At 38.4% G+C, this 23,739-nt stretch overlaps 1 protein-coding gene across 11 annotated transcripts in view; it reads right to left on the bottom strand.

Annotated features, from left to right (window-relative positions):
- The window catches only part of VEPH1 (ventricular zone expressed PH domain containing 1), a 254,356-nt gene that overhangs the window by 106,476 nt on the left and 124,141 nt on the right, over window positions 1-23,739 (bottom strand). For all 11 annotated transcript variants that reach the window (XR_004285805.1, XM_032343551.1, XM_032343560.1 and 8 more), the window contains 2 exons: window positions 7,835-8,044; window positions 4,961-5,358 (listed from right to left, as the gene is read on the bottom strand). Coding sequence is in view for 10 of the 11 variants with exons in the window: in XM_032343551.1 (XP_032199442.1) it covers window positions 4,961-5,358; window positions 7,835-8,044 (608 nt within the window). In the remaining variant the exon portion in view is untranslated. The remainder of the gene's footprint in view (window positions 1-4,960; window positions 5,359-7,834; window positions 8,045-23,739) is intronic.

Here is a 23,739-nt window from a genome sequence, read left to right as displayed (position 1 = left end):
AATAGCATGGAGGACATGGGGACTTAGAGTGGAGAAGGGAGTTGAGGGAAATTGGAAGGGGAGGTGAACCATGAGAGACTATGGACTCTGAAAAACAATCTGAGGGTTTTGAAGGGACGGGGGGTGGGAGGTTGGGGTACCAGGTGGTGGGTATTATAGAGGGCACGGATTGCATGGAGCACGGGGTGTGGTGCAAAAATAATGAATACTGTTATGCTGGAAATAAAAAACAAAAAAAAAAAAGTTTAAAAAAAAATGGACAGAAGACATGAAGACATGTTTCCAAAGAAGACATCCAGATGGCCAATAGACACATGAAAAGATGCTCAATATCCCTCATTATCAGGCAAAATGTGAATCAAAACTACATGAGATATCACCTCAGATCCTGTTGGAATGGCTAAAATAAAAAACCCAGGAAACAAATGTTGGCAAGGAGATGGAGAAAAAGGAAACCTCTTGCATTGTTGGTGGGAATGCAAACTGGTGCAGCCACTGTGGAAAAGAGTCGGAGGTTCCTCAAAATATTAAAGACAGGGGCACCTGGGTAGCTCAGTGGGTTAAGCTGCTGCCTTCGGCTCAGGTCATGATTTCAGGGTCCTGGAATCAAGCCCCGCATCGGGCTCTCTGCTCAGCGGAGAGCCTGCTTCCCCCTCTCTCTCTGCCTGCCTCTCTGCCTACTTGTGATCTCTCTCTCTCTCTCTTTCTGTCAAATAAATTAACAAATGAAATCTTTAAAAAAAAAAAATGTTAAAGACAGAGGCTCCTGGGTGGCTCGGTGGGTTAAGCCGCTGCCTTCGGCTCAGGTCATGATCTCAGGATCCTGGGATTGAGCCTGAATCGGGCTCTTTGCTCAGCAGGGAGCCTGCTTCCTCTTCTCTCTCTGCCTGCCTCTCTGCCTACCTATGATCTCTCTCTCTGTCAAATTAAAAAAAAAAAATGTTAAAGACAACACTACCGTATGACTGAGCAGTGGTGCTATTGTGCATTTACCCCAAAATACAAAAATATTGATTAAAAGTGATAAATGCATCCCTATGACTATAGGAGTGTTATTTACAATAGCCAAATTATGGAAGCAGCTTAAATGTTCCTTAGTCAATGAATGGAGAAGTGGTATATATATATATATATATATATATACCACTGTATATATACAGTGGTATATATATATATATTCCACTGCATATATACAGCGGAATACTATTCAGCCACAAAAAGAATGAAATCTTGCCATTTGCCATGACATGGATGGAGCTACAGTGTATATTGCTAAGCAGATTAAGTCAGTCAGAGAAAGACAAATTCCATACAATTTCACTCATATGTGGAATTAAAAAACAAAACACACGTGCAAAGGAACGAGAGAGAGAGAGAGGAGAAAAAACAACAAGAAACAGACTCTTAACTATGGAGAACAGACTGATGGTTACCAGGGAGGAGGCAGGTGGGGGGATGGGTGAAATAGGTGATGGGGATTTAGGAGTATAATTGTGATGAGTACAGAGTGATATATGTAAGTGCTGAATCATTATGTTGCATACCTGAAACTAATATAACGCTGTATATTAACTATATTGGAATTAAAATAGAAAAAAATGTAAAAATAAATATCCTCAAGGATAAATGTTCCTAATTCCGTGACTAAACCACTCCATTTTAAAAAAGAAAGACCCTTTCTCCAGAACCACTCCATGAATGAATGTTACATCACCCTCCAGATTAGACCAACCAAGGAGAGAGAGGTAAGGACTGGATTGCCTTTCCTCCTTGGTCTTCCCAGCATGCGGTTGGACTTGACTACATGCAAAATTTCAATTAAAAAATTAATTTGTGATTAATTATGAAACAGCACCTGCTTCTTGATATTTATAATGAACTTTTATTTTTGTATATTCTCATATATGTTCAAGTTGAAAAATCACCTTCTGTCAGTCTATTAGAGAAAGGACGACATTACTAGCTTTAAAATTAGCTTTCTGCAAGTCAGACTTGCTGATATGCTCTACAGATGGGATGTATTTTCACCCAATCAGGGAATACTTCAAAGCACACCAAAGCCACATTGATGGGTTCTTGTAAGCTTTTATATCATCCTTTATAGAACACCGGTGATGGGCCAGATTTTCAAGGATTTATTTCAATATCATGCGTTTTTGGATTTTTTTTTTTTTTTTAGCCTCAAATCATTTTTGTTCACATAAAGGAATTCTAGTGATTCGGATATTTAAAATGCCCTTTAGCTGATGAACTAAATTCCTTCAGTCTTGCATGTAAATATAATCAGGCAGTGATGTCAGACAATTACTCTAACTATGAATACCTGACTTTCCAGAGTTGGCTAACCTGCACCCACATCAGAGGCCTCGAGGGCCCAGGAGAGAATTACTGACTTGGGAATAACAGGCTCTTTCATAGCTGAAATGACACTGCTGACCTAACCTCAGGAAGACTGGGGGTTTGACAGTTTTTCCAGACACGATGATAGATTTGTGCTGCTGTATTTATACCCCATTGCCTGCCCCCTCTCTGATTAACAGCATGCAATATCAGGATGGTTGACTGAGGATAAGAATGGCATTTGTGACCTTGATTCACCTCATACTGAATTCTGCTGGACTCTGACTAGTGAGGTTCCTGTTCTTTCAACACAGTTTATTACTACAGTATTAGGCTGAACCTTACGAGAGTGATGTTTTTATAGGCCAAAGTAAGGGAGTCAGATGTCAGTATTGGTTTTTTCATACGATTCAAAACGATACCAAAAGAACTTCTTTAAAGTGTTGTTTTATCATTTTTCTTATGGTATAGACATTATGACATCAGTCTAAAATTATTCTTACTACATTGTTGTTGTTGTTTCCTGATGGCTATTTGTCTTTTTAACTCTAAATGTTGTGGAAGTGGTTTTTATGTTTCTTGATTACTTTGCATAATTCAGCAAGAAAGGCCAAATGTGCCTTTTTTACACCAAAAACACATAACACAGTTTCTAAGCCTGAATCTTTCTTCAATAAATTTTTAAGGATAGAAATGTGATACTGTTGAGCTGAGTGATCTCGTGACAGCAAGCAAAACTGTGTCAGCCAGATGACTGCTGGCATTCTCCGAATGGTTTACGCAATCTCGGGAATAATAACAACACGTCCCCTGCAGTCAGCATGAGTCCTTTCTTGGTGGATGTATTTATAGTGAGTCATATAAATCTTTAATCCCTCCCACATATCTCTGTGCAAGAAATTTTCCAGGAAATTACAAAAATGTGAACAAATTCCAAAATGTCAACTTAAAAAGAATGTATACTCAAAAAATATATATATAAATATATTATAAATATATATATATGCATGTGCCATTCCCAGTAGGGAACATCAAAAGAAAATAACTGTTGATTTTTGTTTGTTTTTAGGAAAGATGATGGATTCAGTCAATATTTTGGAAAAAAAAAATCCAAGTCACTCTCAAACTCCCAAAATAATTCAAGGCAATAAGAAATAGCATGAATTTTTGACAGCTAGATGCTTCAAGTAACTGCAGGACTTCCACACATTTTCACAAGATTAAAACTCACCACACAGCACAGCTTCAACGCTTTAAGCTAAACTTAAAAAACAAAACCATTCTAGCAGATGCAAATATGTCTGACTTTACATTTGCTACAGACTTCCTCTCTTAAGCTGGGCAATTCACTTAATCTCTTTTACATTATATTCTCCAACCTGTGCTTTAAATACACAGAGTATTAGTGAAACGCAAAACTGTGAAGAGTTTGTGTTGAGTTTTATTGATTTTAGTTATTCCTAAGTCTTGCTATACTTAACTATCCAACACTCATATTAAGTATCTGTGCCTCAAACCTATCATCTCTTCCAGGAACAGGGCACAAAAACTTAAGAAGTATGAGAAAATTTAGTAGTCAAAACAAATAATTTTTTTTTTAAAGAATTTATTTATTTATTTGACAGAGAGAGATCACAAGTAGGCAGAGAGGCAGGCAGAGAGAGAGAGAGAGGAGGAAGCAGGCTCCCTGCTGAGCAGAGAGCCTGATGGGGGACTTGATCCCAGGACCCTGAGATCATGACCTGAGCCAAAGGCAGCGGCTTAACCCACTGAGCCACCCAGGTGCCCAAAACAAATAATATTTTTAAAAAATGAAAATGAATGCAAAAAGTTCATGATGAAACAAGAGATCAAAATTATAAATGGAAACATGATCAATATTACCTCTTGATCCTTTAGCCTCTGCTCCAGTATGGCTTGGCAAGACATACTGATCCTGTCTTTGCTTAAAATGTTACTGAGGTTTTTTGGCACCTCCTTAAATTGTGCACCTGAGAGAAGTCCCGTTTCCTGGCATCTTTTTCTTTGTTCTCTGATTTCTGACTAGCTCACACTCTCACTGGTTCCTGACAGATATCATCTCCTGACTATGATTTTTCTCCAAGAGGCCAAAGATTGTGTCACTTTGGGTCACAGCCAAATCCCACACAAAGGTGAATTTTTAGCACAGTACCTGGCACACAGTAGCTGCTTCATACATGCTGCTAAATGATTGGGAGAAAAAGCTCTTGAAGCTCCTTGCTGTGTCTAGCTTCCTTGCATGCTTACGTGGTTGGGAAAATGTCTCTGACTGGACCTCTACCCCAGAGCCTATTTTAGTGAACATGGACCCTTCCAGGAGTTTCCTAAACACTGGGGACAGAGAACCAGGAACAATAGATTTTGAGGTTTGAATAAAATTGGAGTCGGTGAACTTCAGTGCACCTAAGTAGATTCAAATAGAAATAAAAAAGATGATTGACCTTATTGGTGGGAAAAGCAATTAAAATATTGTGAGGTTGTTTTCAAACTATCTGTTTTGCAAAAAAAATCCAAGGTATGGTAATTTTTATGATTTAAGACTTTCCTCCACCCAGGGGTGTCTGAAATTTCTCACATTTAGGGTGTTCAGAGCACATACCTTCAATAGTACACTGATCGGGGACTGGAATCTTCTTTCCGATTTCCATAGCATATGCTTTTACTTTACTGAAGTTTTCCTTTAAGTGCAAGTAGAGCTTATCTTGGTATTCTACAGGACTTGCAGTTGTTTCTGGAGTTTCTTCCTGGTAGTTTTCTTTAACTGTTTCTGGCAAATTCTCTGATTCTGTATGCATAATACTTGGGTGTGAAACTGAAGAATTTCCCAGCTGTGATCTGTCAGAGTTTGTCTTAAAGGGCAACTTATCATTTCCTTGGCGAAGTGGGTCTGTTTCTGAAAGAAAGAAGCTAGTTGGCTTATCTTCACTCTCTACTACTTCCTCATCATCTGAACTCTCGTTCTTCGTTAGTGCTGTGTGCAATGCCAAACTCTTTGACCTACAATACAAAAAGCCAAGACAGGTAAAGAAGCTGAGCTAGAACTCACTGAGAAGGAAAATAAAGGATAATAACAGTTGGGAAAAATGACTTCCTCTAGAGTGTGAAACTGAGAATTGGTGCTATTAACAGATTTGATAAAAACATAGATCAGCAACAAGTTACATAGTAAGCCAAATCCTTGAAGATCCAGGCTACCTCCAAAAACAGACATTAAAAAGTCAATTTCATGGCAAAACTAACTGGAAAATAGTAGACTCACATACTTATATTCTTTTTTCCCTACATTTGCTTCTGCTTTTTCATCAGAAAACAAGAGAGGCTTTTGACAGTCATTCTCAAAATAGCACATCTATAGGGGTGCCTGGGTGGCTCAGTCAGTTAAGTGTCTATCGTCCGTTCAAGTCACGATCCCAGGGTGTTGGGATCGATCCCCACATCACACTCCCCGCTCGGTGTAATGCCTGCTTCTCCTTTTCCCTTTGGATGCTTCTCTGCCTATTTGTGCTCTCTCTTGCTCTCTGATAAACAAACAAATAAATGTCTATACTTCCTAGAGCAATATATACTTTTAATGCCATTCTGATCAAAATTCCACCGGTATTCTTCAAAGAGCTGGAGCAAATAATTCTAAAATTTGTATGGAATCAGAAGAGACCCTGAGTCGCTAAGGAAATGTTGAAAAACAAAAATAAAGCTGGGGGCATCACGTTACCTGATTTCAAGCTTTATTACAAAGCTGTGATCACCAAGACAGCATGGTACTGGCATAAAAACAGACACATAGACCAGTGGAACAGAGTAGACAGCCCAGATATGGACCCTCAACTCTATGGTCAATTAATCTTCAACAAAACAGGAAAAAATACACAGTGGAAAAAAGACAGTCTCTTCAATAAATGGTGCTGAGAAAACTGGGCAGCTATATGTAGAAGAATGAAACTCGACCATTCTCTTACACTGTACACAAAGATAAACTCAAAATGGATAAAAGACCTCAATGTGAGACAGGAATCCATCAGAATCCTAGAGGAGAACATAGGCAGTAATCTCTTCGATACCAGCCACAGCAACTTCTTTCAAGATATGTCTCCAAAGGCAAAGGAAACAAAAGCGAAAATAAACTTTTGGGACTTCATCAAGATCAAAAGCTTCTGCACAGCAAAAGAAACAGTCAAAAAAACAAAGAGGCAACCCACGGAATGGGAGAAGATATTTGCAAATGACAGTACAGACAAAAGGTTGATATCCAGGATCTATAATGAACTCCTCAAACTCAACACACATGAAACAGGCAAACATATCAAAAAATGGGCAGAAGATATGAACAGACACTTCTCCAATCAAGACATACAAATGGCTATCAGACACATGAAAAAATGTTCATCACTAGCCCTCAGGGAGATTCAAATTAAAACCACATTGAGATATCACCTTACACCAGTTAGAATGGCCAAAATTAACAAAACAGGAAACAACATGTGTTGGAGAGGATGTGGAGAAAGGGGAACCCTCTTACACTGTTGGTGGGAATGCAAGTTGGTGCAGCCACTTTGGAGAACAGTGTGGAGATTCCTCAAGAAATTAAAAATAGAGCTTCCCTATGACCCTGCAATTGCACTCCTGGGTATTTACCCCAAGGATACAGATGTCATGAAAAGAAGGGCCATCTGTACCCCAATGTTTATAGCAGCAATGGCCACAGTCGCCAAACTATGGAAAGAACCAAGATGCCCTTCAACGGACGAATGGATAAGGAAGATGTGGTCCATATACACTATGGAGTATTATGCCTCCATCAGAAAGGATGAATACCCAACTTTTGTAGCAACATGGACGGGACTGGAAGAGATTATGCTGAGTGAAATAAGTCAAGCAGAGAGAGTCAATTACCATATGGTCTTACTTATTTGTGGAGCATAACAAATATCATGGAGGACAAGGGGTGTTAGAGAGGAGAAGGGAGTTGGGGTAAATTGGAAGGGGAGGTGAATCACGAGAGACTATGGACTCTGAAAAACAATCTGAGGGGTTTGAAGTGGCAGGGGTTGGGAGGTTGAGGTACCAGGTGGTGGGTATTATAGAGGGCACGGATTGCATGGAGCACTGGGTGTGGTGAAAAAATAATGAATACTGTTTTTCTGAAAATAAATAAATTGAAACAATTTTAAAAAATAATAAGAAATAAATAAAATCTTTAAAAGACCTATATAGCACATCTATATTTAAAGTATTTTTAAAAAATAAGCCGTAGATTTGTTTTCCATCTGTATTCTCCTTTTAATAATAATAAAAAATAAAGTAAGCATCTTTGGATAACGGATGCATGGTGAATGCCATTTCATTTATGAAAAGATGGGACGTTGAGTGCTATAGGTGAACGATATTTAAAAACCACCCCATAACAGTGTGATAACATAATTTCTAGCAAACATGAAGTGCATACTTTAAAAAACCAGTCAAGCAAAGCTTATACCTGTTAAATCTAATGTCCTTTCTTTCTTCCTTAGAAAATTGGCCCAAACTGTATCTTCTGATAGAGCTGGGAGTATTGCTCTCAGCATTTATTTTGTCTTCAAAAGCCTGTATTTTAACTTGCAGCTTTTCATGGTCTTCATTTTCAGCCAAAGTGAGCTTGATTTTTTCCAGCTTCTCAGGGATTTCAACCTCAGTGCTTGTTTTTTTCCTAAAGGAATAAAAACCATTGCATTAAGTGATGGTCACATATACTGTCAAGACAGTGCTACTCTCTATTTAACTGCTTCTTATTCAAAATGGAAAAATTTACCGGATGTATTTTTGATTAGTCACCTAGCAAATGTTTATTGAGTAACTACAATGGACATAGGGATTTTTGTTTTAAGATTTTGTTTTTAAGTAATTTCTACACCCAACATGGGGCTTGAACTCATAACCCCAAGATAAAAAGCCACATTCTCTACACACTGACTTTGTTATCCCCCTTTTTTTTTTTTGAAAGAAAATTATATTTGTTCCAGTTTCTGTCATATACATTGTTTCTATGGTAGGAAATGTGCTCATTATAGTCACCATCTCTGCCAGCCCATCACTGGGGTCTCCCATGTACCTTTTTCTAGCCCATCTCTTCTTTATGGATGCCTGCTATTCCTCTATAAATACACCCAAACCGATTATAGATTTATTCTATAAAAGACCATTCTATTCAATGGGTGTATGATTTAAATCTTTGGAGAACATTTCTTTGGAGCTGCTGAGGTCATCCTACTTAGTGTGATGGCCTACCACCGTTATGGGGCCATTTGCAAGCCCTTGCATTATACAACCATCATGAACTGACAGATGTGTGGCCTGCTAGTGGGAGCGGTGTAGGTGGGAGACTTTTTTTATGCAACCACACAGATCCTCTTCAGCTTCTGATTAGCCGTAACATTACACATCACTCTAGGTATGATCTGAACCCATTGCTCAATCTTGCCTGCACTGATACTCACACTCTAGGGCTCTTTGTTGCAGCCAATAGTGAATTGATCTGTGTGCTAAACTTCCTTCTCTTTAAAAAAAATTTTTTTTTATTTGAGTATAGTTGAAACACCATGTTACATTAGTTTCAGGTGAATAATGGACATAGATCTTCAAAATTGTTCCTATAGCTTCTTCTGCTAGAAGTGCATAAACATTGGTGTGTGTGTGCCAACTTCACATTAGAAGGAGTTTTTTAAGAATTCAGAGAATAAAAAGCAGTTTGTATGGTTATCTACCCTATTTTTATCCAGTTCTACAAAAGCATATCTTTTGCATGAAATTAATGCCAGATATTTTTTAGAAAAATTTTAAGGGGTGATTTGTTTGTGCTGAAATTGATAGAACATTTCAAATGGACTGTATAAACTCATGGCATTGTTAATTTTATGGCAATCAGTGTGATTCTTTTATATTATGAAATAAGAAAAACCTTTCTATTGGGCCTCAATCCCAGGACCCTAGGATCATGACTTGAGCTAAAGGCAGATGCTTAACTGACTGAGCCACCCAGGATTCCAAATTTTTATTAAACAATCACTATCAATATAATATGAGATTATTATTCTTTCTTTTTAAATATAAGGGTTAATAATCCCTAGAAATCCATTCATCAAGGTGGCTTAATAATTCTGTTGGTTTGTCTGTGTGCATTTACCTGGCTGTCCCTCTTTACTATTTTTTCCTAGAAGTTAACAAAAATGGTCTCAAACATACAAAACAATCCTGGCTTTTTCAAATATATGGCTATTTCTCCCTAAGGACCTGGCATAGTACATAGGTGAGAGTGAGAAAATACAATTCTGGTTTTTCTAATGGCACTGCTTTTTAGGGAAAATCAACATGAAAGTGCTGGTGACAGTTTTTTCCAATTACACTTCACCCGTTCTGGGCACTGGGAAATGTTGGTTGGCAGCTTTCCTGGCTTGCCCGAGAGGAGTACTGGTTTCATGGGAGGGTTCATAGTTTTGGGCCCCTCAATTTTTCAAATTCCCATTAGTCCAGCCCGGGAACAGATGTAATTGGTGCTACTGGGAAAGCAAGTAGATCATCATTTAAGTAACCAGGATATTGTTTATTGTCTAATAAAATATTGCTGAGAAAAGTTAAATACACACTTATATAATTTTTATAGGCTTCCTATAGTTTTGCATACATAATGCAAAATTTATTATCTATATCATGCTTCATTGAAATATACATGAGTAGATTTCAAGAATCAGTACATGGGAATAAAGGCTAATCACGAACATGTTTTCCTTTATGATATATATGATACTGGCTGCCCACAACAGATGGGAGGTTTTGACATCTTCCAGCCAGATGATTCTAAAAGTTGAACTGTTACAAATGAAACAAAGATAGTACTATCACTGGATGTTATTTTACAAACCAGGATGATTATTAAGGTTATTTTTAAAAGATCCAATGGGACTTCTGGGGAAGATGATGGAGTAGGAAGATCCTAAGCTCACCTTGTCCCAAGGATACAGCTAGATAACACCCACATCAATGTAAATAACCCCAAAAATGACCTAAAGATTGGCAGAACAGAATCTCGACAGCTAAATGTAGAGAAAAGTCCACACTGAAGAGGATAGGAAGGGTCGAGACATGGTAGAGGCTAAATGGATCCATGGGACTGTCCAAGGAGGAAGGGAAGCCATGGGCATGAAGAGAAGGAACAGGCCCTCACAACAAGCACCCCGGGCTGGGAAACCCACACAAGTAAGATGAATCCCCATAACATTTGGTTTTGGAAACCACAGGGGACTAATTCTCTGAGTTCTTATGATAGGGGTTTAACACCTGGAACTTTAAAAATCAGCAGGCTCCACTCTGGGAGAGCCAGAGGGCCAGAGGAAACCAATTCCCTGCCCTTAAAGAGACAGCACAACAAATAGCTCTGTAGAGATACAGCCTAGAAGTAGCAATTTGAAAAACGTTTGGGGTACCTGGGAAGATTTATTTACTAATCTCAGAGAATGTGCTAAAGGAGCAGACATCTTTAAGAGACTTCTCCAGGGACAAAGGAACTGACAAGCACAATTTCCCTCTCCTGCTCCCCAGCCTAGACACATGAACACCTGTGGGAACCAGCACAGCATGACCACTCTCACCTAATTTGCTGGCAGCATGTCCCACCCCTGTGTTCTCCTGTAGACATGACCCCTTTAGTCCTGCTGCAGTTTTCTAAAGAAATTCAAGGTCCATTCCCACAACACTCCTGCATGAAGCATGTTAACACTGTAAGTTCCACCCCCACATTCTCCTGAAAAACCACCCCCAGTGGGTTGGGGGCAGGCATCTGGTCTGAATGCAGGCACTAACTACCAATAAACCTTCTCAAGGGACAACATAAGAAAGCACATTGCTAATCAGTTCTACTGCATCTCTGACAAATTCCTGGTCTGACACATCTCAAGACCAAGGCAGACCCAAACTGACCCAATAACAACACAGGTACCAATCACTGTCCACAATAGGCAAAGAGAGATGGGGCTGAAAGCAAAAGTGGCTCAGCCAAAGAAATGGGGCACATTCAACACACATAGGAGATACCCATGAAGTAACATATTCTGGTGAAGAAGGCACTTTGCACTGCAGGGCACTACAGGACCTCTTCTTCATAAGGCCACTACTTCAAGATCAAGAAATGCAGATAACTTTCCTAACACTTAGGAAGAGCACAAACAGGAGCACCCGAGTGGCTCAGTCAGTTAAGTGTCCAACTCTTGGTTTTGGCTTAGGTTAAGGTCTCAGAGGGTCATGGGATTAAGCCCTATGTTGGGGGTCCATGCTCAGCTGGGAGTCTGCTTGAAAGATTCTCTCACTCTGCCCCTTCCCCTATCAAATAAAGAAATCGTAAAAAAAAAAAAAAATTAAAAAAGGAGCACAAATAGTTAGACAAAAGGAGACAGGGGAATATTGTCCCAATATTGGGCTATTGTCCCAATGAAGACCAGGACAAAGTCACAGGAAGAGAGCTAAATGAAATAGAGGTGAGTAATATGCCTGTTGGAGAATTGAAAGTAATACTCATAAAGAAAAAAAATAATAGAGGACCTCAGTGAAACCCTTAACAAAGAGATAGAAAACATAAGGAAAAACTAATCAGAGATGAAGAACTCAATAACTGAAAGTAAAAATACACTAGAGAGAATAAATAGTAGACTAGAAGAAGCAGAAGAACAGATCAGCAACCCAGAATACAGAGTAATAGAAAGCAATCAAGCTGAAGAAGAGAGAGAAGAAATAATAATAATAATAAAAAGAAGAAGAAGAAGAAGACAATGACGACGATGACTTAAAGAACTCTGCAACACCATCAAGCACAGTTACATTTAAATATAGGGATACCAGAAGGAGAAAAGGGGGAAGAAATTTTATGAGGAAATAATAGCTGAAAATTTCCCAGTCTGGGGAAGGAAACAGAAATCTGGAACAAATAGGCATAGACAACTCCCAACAAAATCAACCCAAGAAGTTCCACACAAAGACACTTAGTAACTTAAGTGGCAAAAAGTAGTGATAAAGAGAGAATTTTAAAAACAGCAAAGGGAGGGAGCCTGGGTGGCTCAGTGGCTTAAGCGCTGCTTTCGACTCGGGTCATGATCTCAGGGTCCTGGGATCGAGTCCCGCATCGGGCTCTCTGCTTGGCAGGGAGCCTGCTTCCCTCTCTCTGTCTCTGCCTGCCTCTCCATCTACTTGTGATTTCTCTCTGTCAAATAAATAAATAAAATCTTTAAAAAAAAAAAAACAGCAAGGGGAAAGAAAACGTTACATACAAGGGAGTCTCTATAAGGTTATCAGCTGATTTTTCAGCAGAAACTTGAAAGACTAGAAGAGAGTGGTATAATATATTCAAAGTGTTAAAAGAAAAAAACCTCTAATTAAGAATACTCTATCCACCAAAGCTATTGTTCAGAATAGAAGAAAGAGATATAAACTCATCACACAAACTGAGGGTTGTTGGGAGGTGGGGGTGTAGAGATAGGGTGGCTGGGTTATGGACAGTGGGGAGGGTATGTGCTATGGTGAGTGCTGTGAAATGTGCAAGCCTGATGATTCACAGACTTATACCCTTGGGGCAAATAATACATTATATGTTAATTTAAAGAAAGAAGAAAAAAGATTGCTGGGAAAAAAAAAGGGGGAGAAGTAAAGAGTTTTTAAAAGTAAAAGAAATTCATAACCACTAAATCAGTCTGACAAGAAATGTTAAAGGGGACTCTTTGAGTGGAAAGAAAAGACATAAGTAGGTGTAAGAAAAGTAGGAAGCACAAAAGCAGTAAAATTCATCTTATCTATAAAAATCAGTCAAGCAACTCAAAAAATAAAAGGATATAAAATTTGTCACTGTATACCTAAAATGTGGGGATAAAGGAGTAAAAACTGGTTCAGATTTACAGGGTCATCAATTTAATATAGACCGTTATATGCATAAGATATTATATACAGACCTAATGGTACCCACAAATCAAAAACCAGTAATACATAAGCAATAACAACAAAAAAGGCAAGGAATGCAAGTGTATTACTAAAGAAAATCAGCAAGCCATGGGAGAGAAGAGCAAGAGAAGAAAGGAACAGAGAAAAACTGCAAAAACAACAACAAAAAACAAATAACAAAATGGTAATAAATACATTCCTATCAATATTTACTTTGAATATAAATGGACTAAACACCCCAATCAAAAGACATAGAGTGACAGAGTGGATAAAGAAACAAGACCTATCCAAATGTTGCCTACAAGAGACTTATTTCACACCTAAAGACACATCTACAGATTGAATATGAAGGGATGGAAAATCAGTTATCATGCAAATAGAAGTTGAAAGAAAACCGGAGTAGCAATATTTACATAAAACAGACTTTAAAACAAAGACTGTAACAAGAGACAAAGAAACACACTATATAATCATAAAGGGAACAATACAACAAGAAGATATAACAGTTGTAAATAACAGCTGTAAATATGCACCCAATGTGGGAGCACCCAAATACAAAAAAGCAGCTCATAACAAATATAAATATGTCACTGATAATAATACAATCATTATTGGGGGCGCCTGGGTGGATCAGTGGGTTAAGCCTCTGCCTTCGGCTCAGGTCATGATCTCAGTGTCCTGGGATCCAGCCCCGCATCAGGCTTTCTGCTCAGCAAGGTGCCTGTTTCCCTCTCTCTCTCTGCCTGCTTCTCTGCCTACTTGTGATCTCTCTGTGTCAAATAAATAAATAAAATATTTCTAAAATACAATCATTATTGTATTATGTATGTATATATGTTTGTATGTGATTTTAAAACTCCATGCACACCACTGAACAGGTCATCCAAAAGAAAATCCACAAGAAAGCAGTGACTTTGAATGACACATTAGATCAGAGGGCCCTAACAGATATATTCAGAATATTCCATCCTAGAGCAGCAGAATGCACATTCTTTTCAAGGGCACAGGAAACATTCTCCACAATAGATCACATATTAGGCCACAAAAGAAGCCTCAACAAATTAAAAAAGACTGAAGTCATTCCACACATCTTTTCTGACCACAGCACTGTGAAACTAGAAATCAACAATAAGAAAAATCTGGAAAGAACAAAAATACATGGAGGTTAAATAACATGCTCCTAAACAATGAATGGGTCAACCCAGAATTCAACTAGAAAATAAAAAATATATATGAATATACAGAAGAAAATGAAAACACAACCGTTCAAAACCCTTAAGATACAAGAAAAGTGGTTCCATAGCAATAAAGACCAATCCAAGAAGCAAGGAAAATCTCAAATGAACAACCTGATCTTTCACCTAGAGGATCTAGAAAAAGAAGGACAAACAAAACCCAAAACCAGTAGAAAGAAGGAAATGATAAAGATTAGAGCAGAAACAAATGAAATATAAACTAAAAAAACAAAACAAAACAAAACAAAAAGCAGTGGAACAGATCAATGAAACCAGGCCCCAGTTCTTTAAAAAGAAAAACAAAATTAATAAACCTTTAGCCAGAGTCATAGAGAGAGAGAGAAATCAAACAAACTCTAACATTCAGAAATGAAAGAGGAGAAATAACAACTGGCAGCACAGAAATACAAAGGATTATAAGAGTATATTATGAAAACTTTATGCCAACAAATAGGACAACCTCGGGGGGAAAAAAAAAAAGGATAAATTCCTAGTAACATAAAGCCTTCTAAAACTGACCCAGGAAGAAACAGAAAATGTGAAGAGACCAAATATTAGTAATGAAATGGAATCAGTAATCAAAGAACTCTCAACAAATAAGAGTCCAGAGTGCAGAGAGCTTCAAAGGTAATTCTACCAAACATTTAAAGAAGAGTTAATATTTATTCTTCTCAAACTATTTCAAAAAAAAAGAAGAGGAAGGAAAGTTTCCAAATTTACTCTATGAGGCTAGCATTATCCTGATACCAAAACCAGACAAATACACTACAAAAAAAAAAAAAGAGGTCAATATCTCAGATAACTATAAATGCAAAAATCCTCACCAGAATACTAGGAAACTGAATCCAACAATACATTAATAAAATCATGCATCACAATCAAGTGGGATTTATTCATGGGATGCAAGAGTAGTTCAATATTCATAAATCAATCAATGTGATACACACATAATCAAGAGAAAGAATAAAAACTATATGATCATTTAAATAGATGCAGAAGAGACATTTGACAAAGTATAACATCTATTCATCATTAAAACCTCCCACAAAGTAGGTTTAGAGGGAACATACCTCAACATAATAAAGGCCATATATGAAAAAACAGCAAACATCACACTCCATGGTAAAACACTGAGAACTTTTCCCCTAACATCAGGAATAAGACAAGGATAGTCAACTCTTATCACTTTTATTCAATATAATATTGGAAGTTCCAGCCACAGCAATCAGACAAGAAAAAGAAATAAAAAGACATCCAAATTGGTAAGGAAGAAGTAAAGCATTCACTATTTGTAAATGACATGATACTATATATTAAAAAGTCTAACAATGCCACCAAAACAAAACAAAACAAAACCCTACAATAAACCCTACCAGAACTGATAAATGAATTCAGTAAAGTCGAAGGATACAAAACCAATATACAGGAATCAGTTGCATTTCTATACAACAATAACAAAGTAGAAGAAAGAGAAATTTTTTAAAAATCCTATTTACAATTGCACCAAAATAATAAAATATGTAGGCATAAACTTAACCAAGAAGGTGAAAGACCTGTACCCTGAAAACTATGAAACACTGATGAAGGAAATTGAAGATGACAAGAATAAATTGAAAGATATCTCATATTCATGGATTGGAAGAATATATATTGTTAAAATATCCATACTTCCCAAAACAATCTAAAGACTTAATGCCATCCCTATCAAATATCAATAGCATTTTTCTAAGAACTAGAACAAATAATCCTGAAACTGGTATGGAACCACAAAAGACTTGGAGCAACTGAAGTAATCTTGAAAAAGAATCAAACTGGAGGTATCACAATCCTCATTTTCAAGATATACAACAAATCTATAGTAATCAAAACACTATGGTACTGACACGAAAATAGACACATAGATCAAAGGAACAGAATAGAACCCAAAAGGAAACCCACGATTATATGGTCCATTAATCTTTGACAAAGGAGACAAGAAGATGCAATAGGAAAGTCTCTTGAACAAACTGGATAGCCACATGCAAAAGAATGAAACTTGACCAATTTCTCACATCATGCACAATAAACTCAAAATAGGTTAAAGACTTAAAATGAGACCTAGAACCATAGGAGCCCTAGAAGAGAACACAGGTAGGATTTTCTCTGCCATTTGACATAGCAACATTTTTCTAGATGGGTCCCCTGAGGCAAGGGAAACAAAAACAAACATAAACTATTGGGACTACATCAAAATAAAAAGCTTCTGTACAGTCAAGGAAACAATCAATAAAACTAAAAGGCAACCTGTTGAATGGGAGAAGATATTTGCAAATGACATATCCAGTAAAGGGTTAGTATCCAAAATATATAAAGAACTTAAACAACTCAACACTAAACAAATAATCCAATTAAAAAATGAGCAGAAGACATGAACAGACATTTCTCCAAAGAAGACATCCAGATGGCCAACAGACACATGAAAAGATGCTCAACATCTCTCATTATCAGAAATGCAAATCAAAACCACAATGAGCTATCACTTAACACCTATCAGTATGGTTAAATTCAATACCCCAAAACAACAAGTGCTGGTAAAAATGTAGAGGAAGAGGAATTCTTTTGTACTGTTGTAGGAAAGCAAACTGGTACAGCCACTATGGAAAACAGTTTGGAAGTTTCTCAAAAAGTTAAAAACAGAAATACCATATGATCTAGTAATTCTACTACTGAGTATTAACCCAAAGGTAAGAAAACATGGATTCAAAGATACATGCCCCTCTATGTTTATTACAGCATTATTTATAATAACTATATTATAGAAGCAGCCCAAGTATCCATCCATAGATGAGTGATAGAGAAGTGATGTGTATATATTTGTAATAGAATATTCCTCACTTAAAGTTTTTGAACTTTATTTCAGAAATTTCCATAGCTGAGATTATTAAAACTTAATGATTTTTTAAGGTATAAAGTACACTCAATATGCATACATTAGACATTGAGCATTATGCAAATTTTAAAATCTAAAAACATACGACTTACTAGAGGAAGAATTTCTTACAAACTCACAATTTTTTTCTTTCTACATAAAGCTCTGGGTTGTAACAACAGTTAACAGTATTTTCTTCCAAAACACTTTGAATTTCATGTGATTATATTAAATGTTCCTGGATAATTTTATTGGATCAGTTTCTGGCTTTAAAAAATATATCTATATCTTATATATATATATTAATATAAATATTATATAAATATTAATATAATATATATATATATATTTTACTTAGAGAGATCTTCATTTGATTTTGGTACTTTTTTATATCAATTCCCCTATCTATATAATAGGGAAAACAACTGTACTTAACTCATAATGTTGTTGCAAAGATGAAATAACAGAATGAAGTAGTGTTCCTAACAGATTACACACTGCTCAAAAGACATTAGATTTTATTAGTATGACAGTTATTATTAACTGATATTATTATTTTTATTATTATTATTCCTTTGGAAACTTCATCAGCCTTGTCTGTCTTATGTTAACATGTAGAGAACACATCAGTGGTCTGGACACAGGCAGACCAATATTCCATATCCTGGAGGGAATTAATGTCCCCTGGAGAGCACCATGGCAACAGACTTTAGGAGAGGACAGTCAGCTCCCTTTCTCTGCCCCTGTCTCTAGTTACCAGGTGTTGGCTATGAAGCCAGCAGTCAGACCTCTTGTAGTTGGGGGCACGCCTTCTTTCATTCTTAGGTTGCCTTGTAACATCCCTCGGAGGGGACTTGGGCATGAGAGAAGTTATGGGTTATCCCTATACATTTACTCACCACAAGAGGGGCAAGTCAGGTAGGTATTTTTAGGGTAGGGTTGCCTGTAAAATACAGGATACCCAATAAAATTTGAATTTCAGATCAACAACCTAATTTTTTTGGTGTGAGTATACCCCTAGTGGGATATACTAAAAGTGTATAATACTAGACTAAAATGATTATACCAAAAAATTATTTGTTCTTTATCTGAAGTTCAATTGGGTGTCCTGTACTTCTATTTGTTAAATCTGTCTGGGGTAAATCCCTGCTGCTGGGTGGGCAGGGACCTGTACTGATCATCTTTGTTTCCTTGGATCTGGCACACTGCTTGACACACATAGGTACCTGAAGTGTTTGTTGATTAAATGAATACAGATCACCTTGGTTTACTAAGCCAGCCTACCCTCTGGGTCCCCCAAACCTCCTGAGTTCTACTAGATGGCCATGAGGCACTGGCCACTTCTTCTGGCTTATAAGGGGTAGAGGGTGGGGTGGTATCATTTGGAAAATATCAAATGTAGAGAAGCAGAGAGCAAAAGTAGGAGTAAAATGAGGGATTTGCAAAAGGTCAAATAGGAAGAGTGAAGAAATGACAATAAAATATCTGGGCCAGAGAAGTGATCGCTATATATGAGGTTAATGAGCATTACTGAGAAGTAGAATTCTCGCCACAAAGACTTCCTTTTATACACAATCTTCCTTGTTTTCATGATTTAAAGCTTCATTAACTTAGAAGTCAGGGGCCAGGGGTGGTCATGAAGAGTCACCAAGGCAGAAAGAGCCACAAGATGGACCAAAGAGAACTTTTTGTCACTGGTCATCGAACCACCTGGGTCTTGTTATAGAATTTTGCTGGCAGGGAGTTAGGACACATTTTGGTTCCAATAGGTTGGAAGGTCAGGAAACAGTAGACAGAAGTTTAAGTTTATAGTAAACATTCATGCTCCTTCACTTTTCCTAGATTTTAAATTTGGTCTAAAAAGACAGGAGAGAATTTGTTCAGGACCAAAATCTTTTTTTGAGGTAAACTCTTTTTTCCTTGGAGAGCATGGAAATGCTTTACAAATGCAAAAGCGTGGATGGAGCCATGGGTCCTGAGTGTGTTTACTTGTTGGGGGTGGAGGTAGGGGCCAGTGGGTTGGGCTCATGCAAGGGGTTGTTATTTCTCTTCCATTTGTCACTTTTAACTCCAGAGGTAATTTTACAGAAATCTTTGTCAGAGTTCTATAATCCCCGAAATATTAACTTGGCTTTAACTCAACATGCCACATTTAAGAGGCTCAGATGATTTCCAGTCTGAACAGTTTCTAGTCTTTTTGCCAAAGTAAAGTTTTTAAAAGTACCTCTAGGGATACTCAGGGGGAGGCCAAATTACCTCCCTCTGGTGTGAGCATGACTCCCTTTGGAAACAAATTAGCCCTTGGGCAGCTAGCTCACTGCTCTCACTAAGCTTACTAAAGATGATACTATGAAGCCTGCAGGGGTGGAGAGACTGGCAGCCTCTCCTCCTGGCTCCTTAGGTCAAAGAAAAATAATATTAGTTAAAGTTTGATGATCTTGGCTTATGATCCCATGTCCAGAATATGTACTCCTGCAAAGTTCAGTTTGTTAGCAGAGAAGTAGGAGAGCACGAGGGATCAAATCCACAATGGAGTCCTAAATTCTTAGGATGTTGTGTTCCTTCCTCTTTAGCAATTTCTTGGCTCATCAGTCATCATAAGAATGACAGAGGATCCCCCAGCTCCACAGTGCTCTTCTGTTCTGGGACTGTAAGAAGTAAACAGTGCTGGAACAGCCACACTCCAATACTACGGGAAAGGACAATGATAAGTCTGGTCTAGTCTGCTTCTGACCTGCTTCATGGGTAAGACCAGAGGCCAGGAGATGCCCGGTTATATGGGGTCCAGTCACTCCACTAGTACAACTTTGCCTCAAATGAAACAACTCTATGGTTTATTTCATTCACACAAGATATTTTTAAAGTGTTCTCAAAAAGAGATGGTTGTGGGGAAATGAACTGAACATAGTCTTACCGGAAGGTTTATGACTCCAATTTCCTGTTTATTTGTGATGTGGTCAATCCCTTTATAACTCTAAGTCTCATTTTTGTCCTATAAAAATGGGGTTAATGATAGAGTACCATCAGATTGTTGAAAGCATTATATGATGGATTTGACAGTGTAGCACACACAGAATGGGCATGAAAAAGTCAAATGGCAAAACCCTGGGTGGCTGCTAGGCTGTGTGGACATGTGACACCAAAAGAAGGTGGCTTGTGTAGGTGATACCAAACCTGGAAGATGAGCTTCTCTTGCTCACAGCTGGGGGGACCATACAATGCTCTTACTCCCACAGCATCTTAAAGAGTATGGACAAAAAGATAGTGAACCTTGCTACTGGGATGCAGAAATAGTTGGTTAAAAACAACAACAACAACTCTGTATAGTAAGCATAAATTCTGAGCAATTGTAGACAGAGGATTCCTTGCAGTTAGAAGAAAAATTGAAAGCCCTGATATGAGGAAGTGACTGTTCTAACACAGATGCTCAGCCAATTGCTTACTTTTCATTCAGCCCACAGGAGAGAGAATGGAATATGGAAAAAGGATGAGCAAAAAGCGCAAAGCCCCTGCCCTCAAAGTGGGCTCACAGGGCCAGCAGTGTCAGTATCACCTTGCAAGTTGTGGAGAGGCAGAAATTCAAGAGACACTCCAGACCCACTGAATCAGAATGTGCATTTTAACACAATCCCCGGTTACCCCACTGGCACATTAAAGTCTGAGAAGCAAATGGCCCAGACAATGAAAGAACAGAATCTGAATGAGACCAGGATCCGGGCATTCCCCTTGAAAATGCTGAGAAGGGTTTCACTAATTCTGCAGCGAGGTGAGACTTAACCCATGCATTACTTGGAGTTGGTGTGTGGTAAACTGCATGTGGTTCCCATCTCATAGCTTTGTCTTCCTCAAGCCGCTAAAGGTCTTTATCGATTCTAAGGTAAATGTACCTTGTCAGTTTGGCCATTGTGTGAGGTTCAGATGTGCCCTAAGTCTTTAGTCAGGATTCCCAGGACTAGAGTGGGCAGGCCAGCCTTAACAGAAGGCTGCTGGGTCCTAACACATTGTCATCTGGATGTGACACAAGGTACAAGAGCACTTTGTCAACTATAAAGGAACATAAAGATGTGAAGAGGTAATATCACTACAACACTTTGAATCAGGAGTAAGAACTGTAAAAACGACATGCTCCTCTTTTTCTAGGGTAACATTGCTGTCTTGGGGATGTAAGTGGATAATGGGGTTGAAGTGAGGGCATCTACCATGAAAACGGAATCATGGGGCCTGCAGAGGAAAAAAGTGGAGACACTGTCACTTGCCAGCTTTTGACAAGCTTGCCAGCTTTCTTCCTGGAAGAACAGGAAAATGACTAAGTAGTCCTTTTTGATACACCCTCTCAGAGGTTCCACCACAAATATGATCTCTTATCCCATTTTTAATTGGTTGAAATGGATAGCTACCTAGAAATGGGGCGATACAGTCAGTCAAAACACACTACTGACTGAGCGGGGGACAGAACACTACACAAAATGCTGTGATTCAAACACTGTCTACCTAGAATTCAGCATTTGCCTATAGCCAAGTCTAGCCAACAGCCTTCACCCTAATACAAAATCCACCTTTTGCCTCGTGGTAAAACTGAATACCATTAAGAACTATTTTTCCCACAATAGTTGATCTCCGCCATGGCTGAAGTGTTGTGTTCACTCTCTCTCATTTATTAAAGCTCTTTCTTTAGGTCCCAAAGGAAGGTTGGGAGAGCAAAATACCAGTAACTGAAGAGAGTTCTAAGCTTGCCTGGGTTCAGCTGCATTGAAGATCTAAAGCAGTGATTCTCAAACTACCTGTGGCACAGAACAAGCTGTTTGATAATTTAATTTTCAGATGTCACAGACCAATATTTTTGTGAAATACAATAAAAATAAATCATCAGAGAAATAAAAGGAAGAAAACAAAGACATACAGAGTATAAGCCCGCTGATCACGCATTGGAGGTTGCACCAATGTCATATTGCTGTAAAAGTTCTAAACTCTTATCTTCAATCTCTGTAGTAACCTTGTCACAGGTTAGTAAGGAATAGTTTGCAGACTGGTGTTGGTTCATGAGCTACGGTTTCAGTAGCTCTGACATAACGGACATGCTAAGGGAAATCACCTACGATAATGCCCACTTGGAACGGAGTATTAACGCTAACAGTTAATACTTAGTGAGGGCTTTCTATGAATGAGCCGCTCACCATTCAAGTTCGCTGCACGTATGACTTCTTACATAATCCAGTGAGGCAAGTCCTATTACTGTCTCCGTTTACAGATGGAGCAGTTTAGGCACAGAGGAGTTCAGGAACTTACTGAAGGTCGACAAGTAAACCCAGCCGGAAGTATCTTTCTCCAGAGCACACCCATGTGACATCGCTCTCCCACTGCCTCAGTGGAGCTGTTTGGTTCAGGCTGCATCTGAATCTACCCCAGGGGTAAATAATACATATAACGGCATTGGTGATAATGCAGTCCCCAACAGAAGTCATTGTACCCTCACATCTCTGAGTAACATTCTATGGGAGTAGACACCAGAACAGAGTTGACATATAATCATTGAACAAACCCTTCACAGGGATCTGAAAAATGAATTTTGGCATCCCCTATAACCAAAACTGAAAAGGTGTTCAAAACTCAGGAAATGGGATGTGAATAGCAAACTCAGAGTTCAATTTTGGTTGATCCCAAAAAGGAGCTGGAGAGGGTTACCTCTCCTATAAGAGGCTATAGAGGGTCAAGTCCTTCCCACTTTTTCTTCCACAAGTGCACTTTTTCCTTTTCTCCAGGCTAAAGCTTTGGTGTTTCCTGTCTTGTTTGAAATAGGAAGCCAAGCCATAGGAGCTTGATGAAAAGCTCTTTCCCTTTTTGGTGTATCTTGTGTTTTTAAACACTTCTGTGTTACAGGCCAGGATCCCCTGCCTAAGCTGCAATTGCCCAGGCTCCCACTCCTTAGCAGGGCTGCCCCACCTCCCATCTCCACCTCTCTTTGTCCACACTTTCAGAGCCAGCCCCTCTGGGGCCTCACCCTCCTTGGGCCTGCTTCATTGTCTCCAAAGCTGATAATGATGTCTCCCACCTCCATCTCTTGCTGATAAACGAATTCCTGAAATACCTTTACGGACCTTCACATCACCATAAATGCTGCTTTAAGGAAGGACAAATGGTGGAGTAAATGAACAACACATGGAACATAAATGGTACCACATGTCAGACTTAATCTCCTCGGTGAGAAGAGGGGCGAAAAACCCCAAAGCCCTTCCTTCCCTATGCATGGAGCAAAACAGCCACAGCTACTGCCACAAATAGCTGTTA

The sequence above is a fragment of the Mustela erminea genome, chromosome 1, assembly GCF_009829155.1.
Source record: "Mustela erminea isolate mMusErm1 chromosome 1, mMusErm1.Pri, whole genome shotgun sequence".
In the NCBI taxonomy this organism is placed as follows: Eukaryota; Metazoa; Chordata; class Mammalia; order Carnivora; family Mustelidae; genus Mustela; species Mustela erminea.
Note: the sequence above shows the minus strand (reverse complement) of the source record. Positions and strands in the feature narration are given on the sequence as shown.